This window comes from Vidua macroura, unplaced genomic scaffold (assembly GCF_024509145.1).
Source record: "Vidua macroura isolate BioBank_ID:100142 unplaced genomic scaffold, ASM2450914v1 whyUn_scaffold_256, whole genome shotgun sequence".
Classification (NCBI taxonomy): Eukaryota; Metazoa; Chordata; class Aves; order Passeriformes; family Viduidae; genus Vidua; species Vidua macroura.
The window spans coordinates 1-15,468 of NW_026530618.1; the positions used below are offsets into that span (position 1 = coordinate 1).

Genomic DNA, 15,468 nt, shown 5'->3' on the forward strand with positions numbered 1-15,468 from the left:
TCTTTGGGGATTTTGGGAATTTTGGAGGGTCTTTGGGGTCTATGGAATTTGGGGGGAGTCTGAGAATTTGGGGGGGATCTGTGAAGATCTGGGGGGCACCGGGGTCGGTAACGGGGGGGTCCCGGTGCCACGGGGAGAGTCCCAGTGCCTGGTCCCGGTGGGGTCTCCCGGTCCCCATATGAGGGTCCCGGTCCCGGTATGAGGGTCCCGGTCCTGGTGGGAGTGTTCCGTTCCCGTATGGGGGTCCCGGTCCCGGTCTGGGGGTCCCTGTCCCGGTATGGGGGTCCCCGTCCTAGTATGAGGGTCCCGGTCCTGGTGGGAGTGTCCCGTTCCTGGTCTGGGGGTCCCGGTCCGGTATGGGGGTCCCGGTGGGAGTGTCCCGGTCCCCGTATGAGGGTCCCAGTCCCGGTCTGGGGGGTCCGGTCCCGGTCTGGAGTCCCGTTCCCGGTCTGGGGGTCCGGTCCCGGTCTGAGGTCCCGTTCCCGGTCTGGGGGTCCCAGTCCCGATCTGGGGGTCCGGTCCCGGTCTGGGGGTCCCGGTGGGAGTGTCCCGGTCCCAGTATGGGGCTCCGGTCCCAGTTATGAGGGTCCCGGTCCCGGAGTGGGTGTCCCGGTGCCGGTATGAGGGTCCCAGTCCCGGTGTGGAAATCCCGGTCCCGGTCTGGGGGTCCCGGTGGGAGTGTCCCGGTCCCTGTATGAGGGTCCCGGTCCCGGTGTGGGGGTCCCGGTCCCGATCTGGGGGTCCGGTCCCGGTCTGGGGGTCCCAGTCCCGGTGTGGGGGTCCGGTCCCGGTCTGGGGGTCCCGGTGGGGAGTGTCCGGTCCCGGTCTGGGGGTACCGGTCCCGGTCTGGGGGTCTGGTCCCGGTGTGGGTGTCCCGGTCCCGGTGTGGGTGTCCCGGTCCCGGTCTGGGGGTCCCACCCCCTCCCCCTCCCCCTTCCACCCCCCCAACCCCGCAGGTGCCTCCGGGCCGCGCCCCCCCCCCCCCCCCCCGTTCCCCCCGGTGTCGGGGGGCGGGGTGCCGGGCGGGGGGAGGCGCCCGGGCGCGCCCGGCCCGGTGCCCGGGTGGCGGCGGAGCCTCCCCGGTGCGGGCCGGGCGATGGCGGCGCCCCCGGGGCGGCGGGGAGCGGCTGCGGGCGCTGGCGCTGGGCCGGGGGGCGCTGGGGCTCGAGACCCTCCTGGACCTGCTGCTGGGGCTGGCGGGGGGGCTGCGGCACCGCCTCAACAACCGGGACCCCCCCCGGGCCCACCGGGGACACCGCCCGCGGCGGCGGCGACAGAGACGGCGACGGCGACGGCGACGGCGACAGCGACAGCGACAGACACGTCCGGGACTTTCTGAGCTGGGGTACAGCGGGGCACCGGGACCGGAACGGGGGGACCGGTTCGGGCTGGCGGGGGGGGCACCGGGACCGGCACTGAGGGGTCCGGGCTGGGGGGCGGCACCGGCACCGGGACGGGAACGGGAGGAGGGCTCGGATTTCCGGGCTGGGGGACACCGGGACCGGCACCGGCACCGGGACCGAGACGGGGGGGTCGGTTCGGGCTCGGGGGGCATCGGGACCGGGACGGAAACGGAGGCTCGGACTGGGGGGGGTTCGGGACCGGGGGCACCGGGACAGGGACGGGAACGGGAGCTCGCACTGGGGGAGTCCGGGACCGAGAACGGGGGGTTCGGATTGGGGGGGTGCGGGACCGGGGGGCACCGGGACCGGGACGGGAACGGGAGAGGGGCTCGGACTGGGGGGTCCGGGACAGGGAACGGGGGGTTCGGATTCGGGGGTCCGGGCTGGGGGGCACCGGGACCGGGAGGGGGGGGCCCGGGTATGGGACAGGGGGGGGTCCGGGACTGAGGGGGTCCGGGACCGAGAGGTCCGAAACCGGGAGGGGTTCGGCACTGGGGGGGGGGTCCAGATTTGGGGTTCCGGGACCGGGGCGGGCCGGGACCGAGGGCCGGGATTGGGGAGAGGGATCCGGGACAGGAGTGGAGAGGGGACTGGGGGTTCCGGGACTGGGAGTTCGGAATTGTGGGGGTCCAGGACCGGGGGCGTCCGGGATTGAGGGTTCCGGGACCGGGAAGTTCGGGATTGGGGGTTCCGGGACCGGGAAGTTCGGGACTGGGGGTTCCGGGACTGGAGTCCGGGCCTGGGGGGTCCGGGACCGAGAGATTTGGGATTCGGGGGGCTCCAGGACCGGCAGTGTCCGGGCCGGAGGGTTCGGAACCGGTCTCGGGGGTCTCAGAACCGGGCTCGGGGGGCTCGGGACTGCGGGGATCCAGAACCGGGGGGTCGGGCCCGGGGTGTCACGGGCGGGGGGCACCGGGACCGTTCGGGCAGGCAGGGCCCGGGACTCCGCTCCGGTTCGGGGCGGGGTCCGGGAGCAGGGCCGGGCGGGCCGGTACCGGGGGGTCCTGCGGTGGCGGGGGGGGGACACGGTGGGATCCCGGGGGGGGCGGAGGGGGCGGGGGGGTCTCTGAACCGGCACCGGGCCGGGGGGTGTGTCCGGGTCCGGTCGGGTACCGGCGGGTGGAAGCGGGGGTGGGCGACACCGAAACCCGGGGTCATTTTTTATTGGGGGGGGGTCCGGACCTCGGGGTCATTTCGGGGGGGGGGGCAATGGGGGGGTCCCGATGTCGGGGTCCCGTTTTTGGGCGGGGGGGTTCTTCCGCCGGGGTCATTCAGGGGGGCCAGTGGGGGAGTTCCTTTGTCGGGGTCTCAGGGTGGGGGGGCTCGGCCGCCGTGGCCCGGGGGGGGCCCCGGGGGGGGGGGGCCCGGCGGCGCCGCTCCTTTTCTGGGCACGGCGGGCCGGTTCCCCCCCCCCCGCGGGCGCCGATCGCTGCGCGGCCATAAATGGGCTGCGGGTGCGCGGCCGCCCCCCCCCGCGGCACCCAGGGTGTCACAAACCCCCCCCCCCCCCGCACTGTCACACCCCCCTCTCCCCTCCCCCCCTCCCCCCGGAACCCTCCCTTCCCACCCCCCGCTTCACTTCCCGCCCCCCCCCCCCCCGAAAAAAAAAATTCCCTGGGGTTCTCTCCCCAAACCCCCCCCCCAAAAAAAAATTCCTTGGGGTTCTCCCCCCCAAAACACAACCCCCCCCAAATCTCCTCCAGAACCCCCCCACAATCCCTCCCCCCAAAATCTCAGCACCCCCAAAACCCCAGCCCCCCCCCCCCGCCCCAAATCCCCCCCCAACCCCAAACACGCCCTCGGCCCCCAAATCGAGGTTGTGCCCCCAAACCCAGCGCAGCCCCCCCAAAACCCTAAACTCCCCCCCAAATACCCCCCCGATGGTCCCTGACCCCCCCCCCCCCCCTCGGTGGCCCCTGACCCCTCCGGACCGGTTGCCCCCCCCGGTGACCGCTGAATCCCCCCTGGTGTCCCCTGACCCTCCCGTTCCGGTTGCCACCCCCGGTGGTCTCTGCCCCCTCCCGGTGGTCCCTGACCCCCCCGGTGACCCCTGACAACCCCCCCCGGTGGTGTCTGACCCCGCCCACTCCGGTTGCCACTCCCGGTGGTCTCTGCCCCTCCCGGTGGTCCCTGGCGCCCCCCTTGGTGGCCCTGACCCCCCCGGACCGGTTGCCACCCCCGGTGGTCCCTGACCCCTCCCGGTGGTCTTTGCCCCTCCCGGTGGTCCCTGACCCCCCCCCGGGTGGTCCCTGACCCCCCGCTCCGGTTGCCCCCGCGGTGGCCCCTGCCCCCTCCCGGTGGCCTCTGCTCCTCCCGGTGGTCCCTGCCCCCCCCCGGTGGTCTCTGTCCCCTCCCGGTGTCCCCTGACCCTCCCCCGGTGGTCCCTGACCCCTCCCGGTGGTCCCTGACCCCCCCGCTCCGGTTGCCCCCCCGGTGGTCCCTGCCCCCTCCCGGTGGCCTCTGCCCCTCCCGGTGGTCCCTGACCCCCCCCGGTGGCCCCTGACCCCCCCGCTCCGGTTGCCCCCCAGCCGAGCCGGTGGCCGCGCGGGTCCAGGAGCTGCAGCTGCAGCGCGGCGACTTCGAGATCCTCAAGGTGATCGGGAGAGGCGCCTTCAGCGAGGTCAGGGGACAGCGGGGACACCGCGGGGACACCGCGGGGACACCGGGGGACACCGGGGCACACGGCGGGTGGCAGCCAGCCCCGGTGACCCCCCCGCCCCCCCCGCAGGTGGCCGTGGTGAGGATGAAGGAGAGCGGGCAGATCTACGCCATGAAGATCATGAACAAGTGGGACATGCTGCGGCGCGGAGAGGTCGGGACAGCGGCGACAGATGGGGACACGTGGGGACAGCGGGGACACGCGGGGGACAGAGGGGACAGCGGGGACAGTGGGGACAGCGGGGACAGTGGGACAGCGGGGACAGCAGGGGACACGTGGAGACAGCGGGGGACAGCGGGGACAGCGGCGACAGCGGCGACAGAGGGGACAGAGGGGGATAGCGGGGACAGCGGGGACACGTGGGGACAGCGGGGGACACGCGGGGGACAGCGGGGGACAGCGGGGACCAGAGGGGACAGCGGGGGGACAGCGGGGGACAGAGGGGACAGCGGGGGACAGTGGGGACAGCGGCGACAGATGGGGACACGTGGGGACAGCGGGGACACGCGGGGGACAGCGGGGGACAGCGGGGACAGCGGGGACAGCGGCGACAGAGGGGACAGAGGGGATAGGGGGGACAGCGGCGACAGAGGGGACAGCGGGGACAGTGGGGACACGTGGAGGACAGCGGGGGACAGCGGGGGACAGCGGCGACAGAGGGGACAGTTGGGGACACGCAGGGACAGCGGGGGACAGAGGGGGACAGCGGCGACAGCGAGGACACGCGAAGACACGCGGGGACAGCGAGGACAGTGGGGAGAGCGGAGACCAGCGGGGACACGTGGGGACACGTGGGGGGACAGTTTAGGACACGCGGGGGACACGCGGGGGACAGCAGGGACAGCGGGGAGAGAGGGGGACAGTGGGACAGTTGGGGACAGTTGGGATAGGCAGGGACACAAGCGGGACGAGTGGGGACACGCGGGGGATGAGTAAGGACAACGTGGGGGACACTGGGGGGACACACGGGGACACGTAGGGGGATAGTTGGGGACAGTTGGGGACACGCGGGGACACGCGGGGACACTCAGGGACATTCGGGGACATGCGGGGGACACTGGGGATGTGTTGGGACACTTGGGGACAGTTGGGGACACTCGGGGACACTCGGGGGACACTTGGGGACAGTTGGGGACACTCGGGGACACTCGAGGGACACGTGGGGACGCAGGCGGGGGGTGGCGCTGTGGATGAAGGGACACCGAGGGGACGCCGGCGACAAGGGCGGTGTGGGCGGGGCCGCGCAGGTGGCCGCGCAGGTGGCCGCGCAGGTGGCAGCCGTGTCGCTGTCGCTGTCGCCAGGTGTCGTGCTTCCGCGAGGAGCGGGACGTGCTGGCCCGCGGGGACCGGCGCTGGATCACGCGGCTGCACTTCGCCTTCCAGGACCCGCAGTGCCTGGTGAGGGGACAGCCGTGTCACCCGGGCCACCTCCGTGTCACCCGGGCCACCTCCGTGTCACCTGTGTCACCTCCGTGTCACCTCCATGTGCCTCGTGTCACCTCAGCGTCTCTCCTGCCACCGCTGTGTCCCCGTGTCACTTCAACATCCCTGTGTCACCTCCATGTCCCCATGTCCCCATGTCCCCAAGCTGTCCCCGTGTCCCCAAACTGTCCCATGTCCCCATGTCCCCATGCTGTCTGCATGTCCCCAAGCTGTCCCCGTGTCCCTGCAGTACCTGGTCATGGAGTACTACACTGTCCCCATGTCCCCATGTCCCCAAGCTGTCCCATGTCCCCATGTCCCCAAGCTGTCCCCGTGTCCCCAAGCTGTCCCCGTGTCCCCGCAGTACCTGGTCATGGAGTACTACACTGTCCCCATGTCCCCAAGCTGTCTCATGTCCCCGTGTCCCCAAGCTGTCCCCGTGTCCCCGCAGTACCTGGTCATGGAGTACTACACTGTCCCTGTGTCCCCATGTCCCCAAGCTGTCCCATGTCCCCATGTCCCCAAGCTGTCCCCGTGTCCCCGCAGTACCTGGTCATGGAGTACTACATCGGGGGTGACCTCCTGACGCTGCTCAGCAAGTTCGGGGACCGGCTGCCGCTGGCCATGGCCCGCTTCTACCTGGCCGAGCTCGTGATGGCCATCGACTCGGTGCACCGCCTGGGCTACGTGCACCGGTGGGGACAGGGGACACTGGGGACACTGGGGACACGGGGACATGGGCATGGGGACACGGCCATCGACTCGGTGCACCGCCTGGGCTACGTGCACCGGTGGGGACAGGGGACACGGGGACACTGGGGACACGGGGACATGGGCATGGGGACACGGCCATCGACTCGGTGCACCGCCTGGGCTACGTGCACCGGTGGGGACAGGGGACACGGGGACATTGGGGACACGGGGACACTGGGGACATGGGGACACTGGGGACATGGCCATCGACTCGGTGCACCGCCTGGGCTACGTGCACCGGTGGGGACAGGGGACACTGGGGACACTGGGGACATGGGGACATGGGGACATGGCCATCGACTCGGTGCACCGCCTGGGCTACGTGCACCGGTGGGGACAGGGGACACGGGGACACTGGGGACACTGGGGACATGGGCATGGGGACATGGCCATCGACTCGGTGCACTGCCTGGGCTACGTGCACCGGTGGGGACAGGGGACACTGGGGACACGGGGACACTGGGGACATGGGGACATGGGGACATGGGGACATGGGGACACGGGGACACTGGGGACAGTGGGGACACTGGGTATACTGGGGACATGGGGACATTGGGGACATCGAGGGGATGTGGGGACATTGGGCACACGGGGAGGACATGGAGGGACGTGGAGGGACAGGGGACACACAGGACAGCAGGAGGGACACGGGGGGGACTGGGGGGTCTTGGAGGAGGGGAGGTCTGGGGACCATGACGGGGGGAGGTGACAAAGGCCACCCCCGCAGGGACATCAAACCCGACAACATCCTGCTGGACCGCTGGGGACACATCCGGCTTGGGGACTTCGGGTCCTGCCTGCGCCTGGGGCCTGATGGCACCGTGAGTGACACCGGGGAGGACACGGGGGGGGACACAGGGGGGGACAGGGGGGGGGACACGGAGCTCAACCCTACGAGCACCTGGAGAAGTCCCGGGCCCCAATGTCCCCAATATCCCCACTGTCCTCAATGTCCCCAATGTCTGCAGTGTCCCCAATGTCCCAAATGTCCCCAGTGTCCCCAGTGTCCCCAGTGCTGTCCCCACTGTCCCCAGGTGCGCTGGGCGGTGGCCGTGGGCACCCCTGATTACCTGTCCCCACTGTCCCCAGTGTCCCCAATGCTGTCCCCAATGTCCCCAATGTCCCCAATGTCCCCACTGTCCCCACTGTCCCCAGTGTCCCCAATGTCCCAATGTCCCCAATGTCCCCACTGTCCCCACTGTCCCCAATGTCCCACAGTGCCCCCAGTGCCCCCACTGTCCCCAATGTCCCCAATGCCCCCACTGTCCCCAGTGTCCCCAATGTCCCCAGTGTCCCCACTGCCCACAATGTCCCCAGTGTCCCCAGTGTCCCCAGTGTCCCCAGTGTCCCCGATGCTGTCCCCAGGTGCGCTCGGCGGTGGCCGTGGGCACCCCCGATTACCTGTCCCCCGAGATGCTGCTGGCCGTCGAGGACCCCTCGCGCTCCTACGGCCCCGAGTGCGACTGGTGGGCGCTGGGGGTCCTGGCCTACGAGATGTTCTACGGGAGACCCCCGTTCTTCGCCGACACCGTCCTCGAGACCTACGCCAAGATCCTGCACTTCCAGGTGGGCACTGGGAGAGACTGGGAGCGACTGGGGGGATACTGGGGGGGGACTGGGAAGGACTGGGAGCGACTGGGGGGCACTGGGAGGGAATGGGAGCGACTGGGAGAATCCTGGGAGGGAGTGGGGGGATACTGGGAGGGTGCTGGGAGGGACTGGGGGGGGACTGGGATGGACTGGGGGGGCACTAAAGGGGACTGGGGGGGACTGGGAGGGAGTGGGGGGGACTGGGGGGATACTGGGAGGGACTGGGATGGACTGGGGGGCACTGGGAGGGACTGGGAGCATACTGGGAAGCACTGGGGGGCACTGGGAGGCACTGAAACCACTGGGCCGATACTGGTCGGCACTGGAAGCACTGGGCTGGTACTGGTCGGCACTGGGGGGACACTGGGCCGATACTGGTCAGCACTGGGGGGATACTGGTTGGCACTGGAAGCACTGGGCTGATACTGGTTGGCACTGGGAGATACTGGTCAGCACTGGGAGATACTTGTCGGCACTGGGCCGATACTGGTCGGCACTGGAAGCACTGGGCCGATACTGGTTGGCACTGGGGAGACACTGGGGGGATACTGGTCAGCACTGGAAGCTCTGGGAAGCACTGGGGGGATACTGGTCGGCACTGGGAGATACTGGGAAGCACTGGGGGGATACTGGTCGTTACTGGGAGATACTGGTCGGCACTGGGGGGACACTGGGAAGCACTGGGGGGATACTGGTCGGCACTGGGAGATACTGGTCGGCACTGGGGGGATACTGGTCGGCACTGGGCCGGTACTGGTCGGCACTGGGCTGATACTGGTTGTCACTGGGGGGATACTGGTCGGCACTGGGGGGACACTGGGCCGATACTGGTCGGCACTGGGGGGACACTTGGGGGGACACTGGTCGGCACTGGGGGGACACTGGTCGGCACTGGGGGGACACTGGGGGGATACTGGTCGGCACTGGGGGACACTGGGGGGATACTGGTCGGCACTGGGGGGGACACTGGGGGGACACTGGGGGGATACTGGTCGGCACTGGGGGGACACTGGGGGGACACTGGTCGGCACTGGTCGACACTGGGCCGGTACTGGTCGGCACTGGTCGGCACTGGGGGACACTGGGGGGACACTGGTCGGCACTGGTCGGCACTGGGCCGGCACTGGTCGGCACTGGGGGGACACTGGGGGGACACTGGGGGGACACTGGTCGGCACTGGGGGGACACTGGTCGGCACTGGGGGGACACTGGGGGGACACTGGTCGGCACTGGGGGGACACTGGTCGGCACTGGGGGGACACTGGGGGGACACTGGTCGGCACTGGGAAGCACTGGTCGGCACTGGGGGGATACTGGTCGGCACTGGTCGTTACTGGGAGGGCGCCATTGCCCACCTGCCCGCCCGTCCCCAGGACCACCTCCAGCTGCCGGAGGCCGCCGCCGGTGGCGATGAGGATGAGGAGGGCGCCGAAGGCTCGCGGGCGGTGCCGGCGGCGGCGCGCGCGCTCGTGCGGGGCCTGCTGTGCGCGCCGGGCGCGCGCCTGGGCCGCGGGGGCGCGCGCGACTTCCGCGCGCTGCCGCTGTTCGCGGGGCTGCGCTGGCGCGCGCTCCGCCGCTGCCCCGCCCCCTTCGCCCCCAGCGCCGCCGGCGCCGCCGACACCTCCAACTTCGACGTGCTGGACGATTGCCTGAGCCAGCCGGTGAGCGAGGGGTTAAACCCGGGACAGAGCCGGGACAGAGCCGGGACAGAGCCGGGACAGAGCCGGGATAGACCAGAGATAGATCCGGGATAGATTGCCTGAGCCAGCCGGTGAGCGAGGGGTTAAACCCGGGACAGACCCGGGACAGAGCGGGACTAAACCCGGGACAGAGCCGAGACAGACCCGGGATAAACCAGGGATAGATCCGGGATAGATTGCCTGAGCCAGCCGGTGAGCGAGGGGTTAAACCCGGGATAGAGCCGGACAGAGCCGGGACAGAGCCGGGACAGAGCCGGGATAAACCGGGGATAAACTGGGGATAGATACGGGATAGATTGCCTGAGCCAGCCGGTGAGCGAGGGGTTAAACGCGGGATAAACCGGGACAGAGCGGGTTAAACCAGAGATAGAGCTGGGATAGAGCCGGGATAGATCTGGGATAAACCTGGGACAGACCCGAGATAAACCTGGGATAATCCTGGGATAGGTCTGGGATAAACCTGGGATAGGTCTGGGATAAACCCGAGATAAACCAGGGATAATCCCGGGACAGAGCCGGGATAGATTTAACGTGTCCCCCCCTCCCCAGGAGCTGCTGGGGGAGCCGGGGGACCCCCCCGAGCTGGGGCTGCACCTCCCGTTCGTGGGGTACTCGTACGCCCGCGCCGAGCGCGAGTGAGTCCGGGGGGCACGGGGGGGGACAGGGGGGGTCACAGGGACTGGGGGGGCACGGGGGGGTCTGGGGGGGTCAGAGGGACTGGGGGGGGTCAGACGGTCTGGGGGATCTGAGGGATCGGGGGGTCACAGGGACAGGGGGGGTCTGGGGGACCGGGGGGAGTCTGGGGGGGTCACAGGGACTGGGGGGGTCTGGGGGGGTCAGAGGGACGGGGGGGGGCACCGGGGGGGCACCAGGAGTGGAGGGGGGGGGCGGGGAGGAATGGGGTGGGGGTGGCGACAATGGGGGTGCAGTGGAAATGGGGGGGCTGGGGGCTCCAGGTGACCCCACCCCCCTCTCCCCCCCCGTGCTCCCCGCCCGGTTTTAGGGATGAGGAAGAAGAGGAGGAAGAGGAAGAGGAGGATGAGGAGTGGGACCAGGACACGGCCATGGAGCTGGAGGGGGAGTGGGGGACCCCCCCCGAGTCGGGGACCCCCCCGGGCACCGGGACCCCCTTGGCCATAGGGACCCCCCCGCGCAGGGGGACGCCCCCACCCCCGGGGGTGCTCCCACCCACCGGAACCCCCCCACCCACGGGGGTCCCCCCATCCCAGGGCACCCCCCGGGAGCCCCCCCTCAAAAACAGCCCCCCCCGCCTACGGGGACCCCGACACCGATGGAGGGGCCCCCCCCAAAAAGGACCCCCCCCACCCACGGGGACCTCTGAACTCACGGGACCTCCCCCCCAAAAGGGACCCCCCCAAAAAGGGCCCTCCCCACCCTCGGGGCCCCCCCCGCCCACGGGAACACCCCCCCAAAAAGTGCCCCCCCCCACCCCCAAGGGGGGACCCCCCCCAAGAATCCCATCCCCCACCCAAAGCCCCTCCCCCCCCAACCCGCGGGGCCCCCCCCGGCAGCGCCCCCCCAAAAAAGGGGTCCCTGCACCCCAAGGGTCTCCCCCCCCCACGGCCGCCCCCCCCCAAAAAGCGGGGTGTCTCGGAACTCGGGGAGGGGTCGGTGGCTGCTGGGGAGGGGTCGCGAATCCCGGGAATTCCCGGAATTCCGGGAATTTCGGGAATTCCGGTGCCGACGCCGGGCGGGGGAAGGGGATCCTGGGGAGAGGTCCCGGATCCCGGGGGGTCCCGGTGTCCCCGTGGGGAGGGGGTCTCGAATCCCGGGCGTTCTGAGGGGGGGTCAGTGCCCGGTTCGGGGGATCCCGGGAATCCCGGGAGGGGTCAGTGCCCGGTTCGGGGGATCCCGGGAATCCCGGGAGGGGGTCAGTGCCCGGTTCGGGACATCCCGGGAGGGGTCAGTGCCCGGTTCGGGGGATCCCGGGAATCCTGGGAGGGGTCAGTGCCCGGTTCGGGACATCCCGGGAGGGGTCAGTGCCCGGTTCGGGGATCCCGGGAATCCCGGGAGGGGTCAGTGCCCGGTTCGGGGGATCCCGGGGTTCAGCGCCCGGTTCGGGACATCCCGGGAGGGGTCCAGTGCCCAGTTCGGGACATCCCGGGAATCCCGGGAGGGGTCAGTGCCCGGTTCGGGGATCCCGGGAATCCCGGGAGGGGTCAGTGCCCGGTTCGGGGGATCCCGGGGGTCAGTGCCCGGTTCGGGGGATCCCGGGAATTCCGAGAAGGGTCAGTGCCCGGTTCGGGGGGATCCCGGGAATGCCGGGAATCCCCAAACAGACGCGGTTCCCGCAGGTTGCGGCGGCGGGTCCCGGGTGGTCCCGGCGGTCCCGGGCGCTGTCCCGGAGCCGGTGCCGGTGCCGGTTCCGGTGTCGGTGCCGGAGCTCCGGGAGGCGCTGGCGAAGGAGCGGCGCGGGCGGGAGGAGCTGGAGCGGGAGCTCGGGAAGCTGCGGGCGGCGGGGCAGGGGCTGGCCCGTACGGGAGGGGACAGCGGGGACACCGCGGGGGACACCGCGGGGACACCGCGGGGACAGCGGGACCGGGAAGGGACACCGAGGCCGGGAGGGGACAGTGGGGACATTGCGGGGACAGAGGGGGACAGCGGGACCGGGAAGGGACAGTGGAGACACCGCGGGGACAGCGGGACCGGGAGGGGACAACGGGACCGGGAAGGGACAGCGGGGACACCGCGGGGGACACCGCGGGGACACCGCGGGGGACAGCGGGACCGGGAAGGGACACCGGGACCGGGAAGGGACAGTGGGGACATCGCGGGGGACAGAGGGAACAGCAGGACCGGGAGGGGGACAGTGGGGACACCGCGGGGGACAGCGGGACCGGGAAGGGACAGTGGGGACACCGCGGGGACAGCGAGGGGACACCGGGACCGGGAGGGGGACAGTGGGGACACCGCAGGGACAGAGGGACCGGGGAGGGGACACCGGGACCGGGAATGGACAGCGTGGGGACAGAGGGGACAGCGGGACCGGGAGGGGGACAGCGGGATAACAGAGGGACACGGGGACCGGGTGGGGGGGACAACGAGGGGACACCGGAACCGGGCGCGGGGAGGGGGACAGCAGAGTGCCCCCGGGGTCTGTGGGCGTGGGTGGCTCTGGGGACCGGGAGGTGACACCTGGGACCCCGAGGTGACACCAGGGGTGACAGCCGGCACCGGGGAGGTGACACCGCTGCCCCCCGGTGGGGACGAGGACCCCCGCGGCCATGGGGGGGGGGGGGGTCTGAGGGGGTCCGGGGGTGTGTCCCCCAGGGGTGTCCCCGCGGTGTCCCCAACTGTCCCCTCCCTCCAGGCGCCTGCAGGAGGCCGAGAGCCGCAACCTGGAACTGGAAGCGAAACTGCGGCGGCTGCAGAGTGACCCCCCCGGGCCCGGCCCCCCCCCCGCCGGCAAGGGCAAGGACCCCCCCCCAAAATCCATGGGGACACCCTCGGAATGTCCCCAAAATCCCAGGGACCCCCCCCTAAAATCCATGGGGACCCCCCCTGGAATGTCCCCAAAATCCCAGGGACCCCCCCGGGCCCCGGCCCCCCCACCGCCACAAGGCAAGGACCCCCCCCCCAAAATCCATGGGGACACCCCCCGGAATGTCCCCAAAATCCCAGGGACCCCCCCCCCACCCCCAAAAATCCATGGGGATATCCTTGGAATATCCCCAAAATCCCAGTGACCCCCCCCCCCAAAATCCATGGGGACACCCCTGGAATGTCCCCAAAATCCCAGGGACCACCCCCAACCCCAAAATCCTTGGGGACACCCCCCGGGAATGTCCCCAACACCCTCCAGACCCCCCCCCCAAATTCACCAGGAGCCCCCCAAATTCCTCGGGTCCCCCCCGAACCCCTCCTCCAGGGGCCTCGTCCCCTCCCCAAAATATTTTGGGGTATTTTGGGGGGGGGGCAGGACCCCGTCCCCCCCTTCTGAGCCCCAAAACCTCCATGGGGGGGGTCAGGACATTGTCCCCTCCCCACATTTGGGGCTCGGGGACTCCTCAAATTTGGGGGGGGGAAACCCCAAAAAGGGGTTCCCCAATATTTTTTTTGGGGGGGTCCAACCCTGACCAACCCCCCCGTCCCCCAAAAATTTCCCTTGCAGGAGGCGCGGGGCAGCCCCCCCCCATCGCGGCCCCCCCCGCAGAGGTAAGCGCAGGTTCGGGGGGGGTGATTTTGGGGTGATTTTGGGGGTTTTTGGGGTGATTTTGGGGGGGCTGACGCTCTGTGCTCTCTCCGCAGCCCCCCCGGCTTTTCCCGCTCCCCCCCTGGGGCTGCCCCCTGTCCCGGGCACCTGCTGCTCTGGGCCCGGGTACGTGGGGCTGCGTCACTGTCACTGTGTCACCCGTGTCACCTGTGCCACCCCCTGCCATCCCCTGCCACTGCCACGGCCATCCCCTGTCACCCCCTGCCACCTCCTGTCACCCCCTGCCACCTCCTGTCACCCACTGCCATCCCCTGTCACCTCCTGTCACCCCCCTGTCCCGGCACCTGCTGCTCTGGGCCCGGGTACATGAGGCTGCGTCACTGTCACTGTGTCACCCGTGTCACCTGTGCCACCCCCTGCCATCCCCTGCCACTGCCACTGCCAACCTCCTGTCACCCACTGCCACCTTCTGTCACCTCCTGCCACCCCCCTGTCCCAGCACCTGCTGCTCTGGGCTTGGGTACGTCACTGTCATTGTGTCACCCGTGTCACCTGTGTCACCTCCTGCCACTGCCACTGCCACCCCCTGCCATCCCCTGTCACCTCCTGTCACCCCCCTGCCATCCCCGCCACTGCCACCCCACCTCCATGTCACCTGTGCCACCCTGGGCACGTCCCCAAGGCCACCCCTGTCACTGCCACCCCCACCCGTGTCACTGCCACCTCTGGCTTGTCCCCAAAGCCACCCCTGTCACTGCCACCCTGGGCTTGTCCCCCAGGCCACCCCTGTCACTGCCACCCCCCTGCCACTGCCACCCCTGTCCCGTGCCACCCCTGCCACCCCCCACCCGTGTCACTGCCACCCCGGGTATGTCCCCAAGGCCACCCCTGTCCCTGCCACCCCTGCCCACCTCCCACCCGTGTCACTGCCACCCCGGGTATGTCCCCAAAGCCACCCCTGTCCCTGCCAGCCCTGCCACCCCCACCCGTGTCACTGCCACCTCTGGCTTGTCCCCAAAGCCACCCCTGTCCCTGCCACCCCCACCTGTGTCACTGCCACCCCGTCACTGCCACCTCTGGCTTGTCCCCAAGGCTACCCCTGTCCCTGCCACCCCCCAGGCTTGGCTTGTCCCCAGAGCCACCCCCCTGCCACTGCCATGTCCCCAGGGCCACCTCCCCAGGCTGGGCCACCAGCCCCGGCGAGGGGACAAGTGCGACGGGGCCACCCTGGGCACTGCCACCAGCGCTGGCACCGCCACCAGCGCCACCCCCGGGGCCGCTGCCACCCCCGTGTCCCCGTGTCCCCCAACAGCGGGGGGGAGGGGAGGGGAGGGGTGCCACCATCCGGAGGGTGGCACGGCGGCGACGACGGTGACCGTGGTGACGGTGCCACCTGCGCGGCGCCCTGAGCGTGTCGCTGTCCCCAGGTGCCACACGCCGGTGCCACCAAGGACTGTTTGCTGCTCTGCGCCGCCGGCCTGCGCCCCCCCCGCCGCGCCCCCCGGGACCCCCCCCTAATTCCGGGGTGTCCCCGGGGTGTCCCCGAGGTGTCCCCGAGGTGTCCCCTCCCCCCTTTGTTGCACTTGACCCCCCCTTTCCACGAGGGGGAGGGGGGAACCTGTACAGAGACCCCCCCCACCCCAAAATCCGAGACCCCCCCCCCCCCCCCAAAATCACGGGACCCCCCCCACCTCAAAATCCCACTGGGCACTGGGGGGGGTCCCCAAATCCGAGACCCCCCCTCAAATCCCACCGGACCCCCCCCCC

The 15,468-nt window shown here is 70.7% G+C and overlaps 1 protein-coding gene across 1 annotated transcript; it reads left to right on the forward strand.

The window, feature by feature from the left end:
• Positions 1-1,096: 1,096 nt before the first annotated feature.
• DMPK (DM1 protein kinase) lies at positions 1,097-13,739 on the forward strand. The gene is made up of 13 exons (XM_053969586.1): positions 1,097-1,345; positions 3,932-4,023; positions 4,132-4,215; positions 5,365-5,460; positions 6,031-6,179; positions 6,965-7,058; positions 7,603-7,803; positions 9,201-9,488; positions 10,077-10,162; positions 10,531-11,159; positions 11,843-12,008; positions 12,859-12,959; positions 13,660-13,739. The coding sequence occupies exons 3-13, from the start codon at positions 4,147-4,149 to the stop codon at positions 13,737-13,739; spliced, it is 1,959 nt and encodes a 652-aa protein (XP_053825561.1). The 5' UTR covers positions 1,097-1,345; positions 3,932-4,023; positions 4,132-4,146.
• The last annotated feature ends 1,729 nt before the right edge of the window (positions 13,740-15,468 follow it).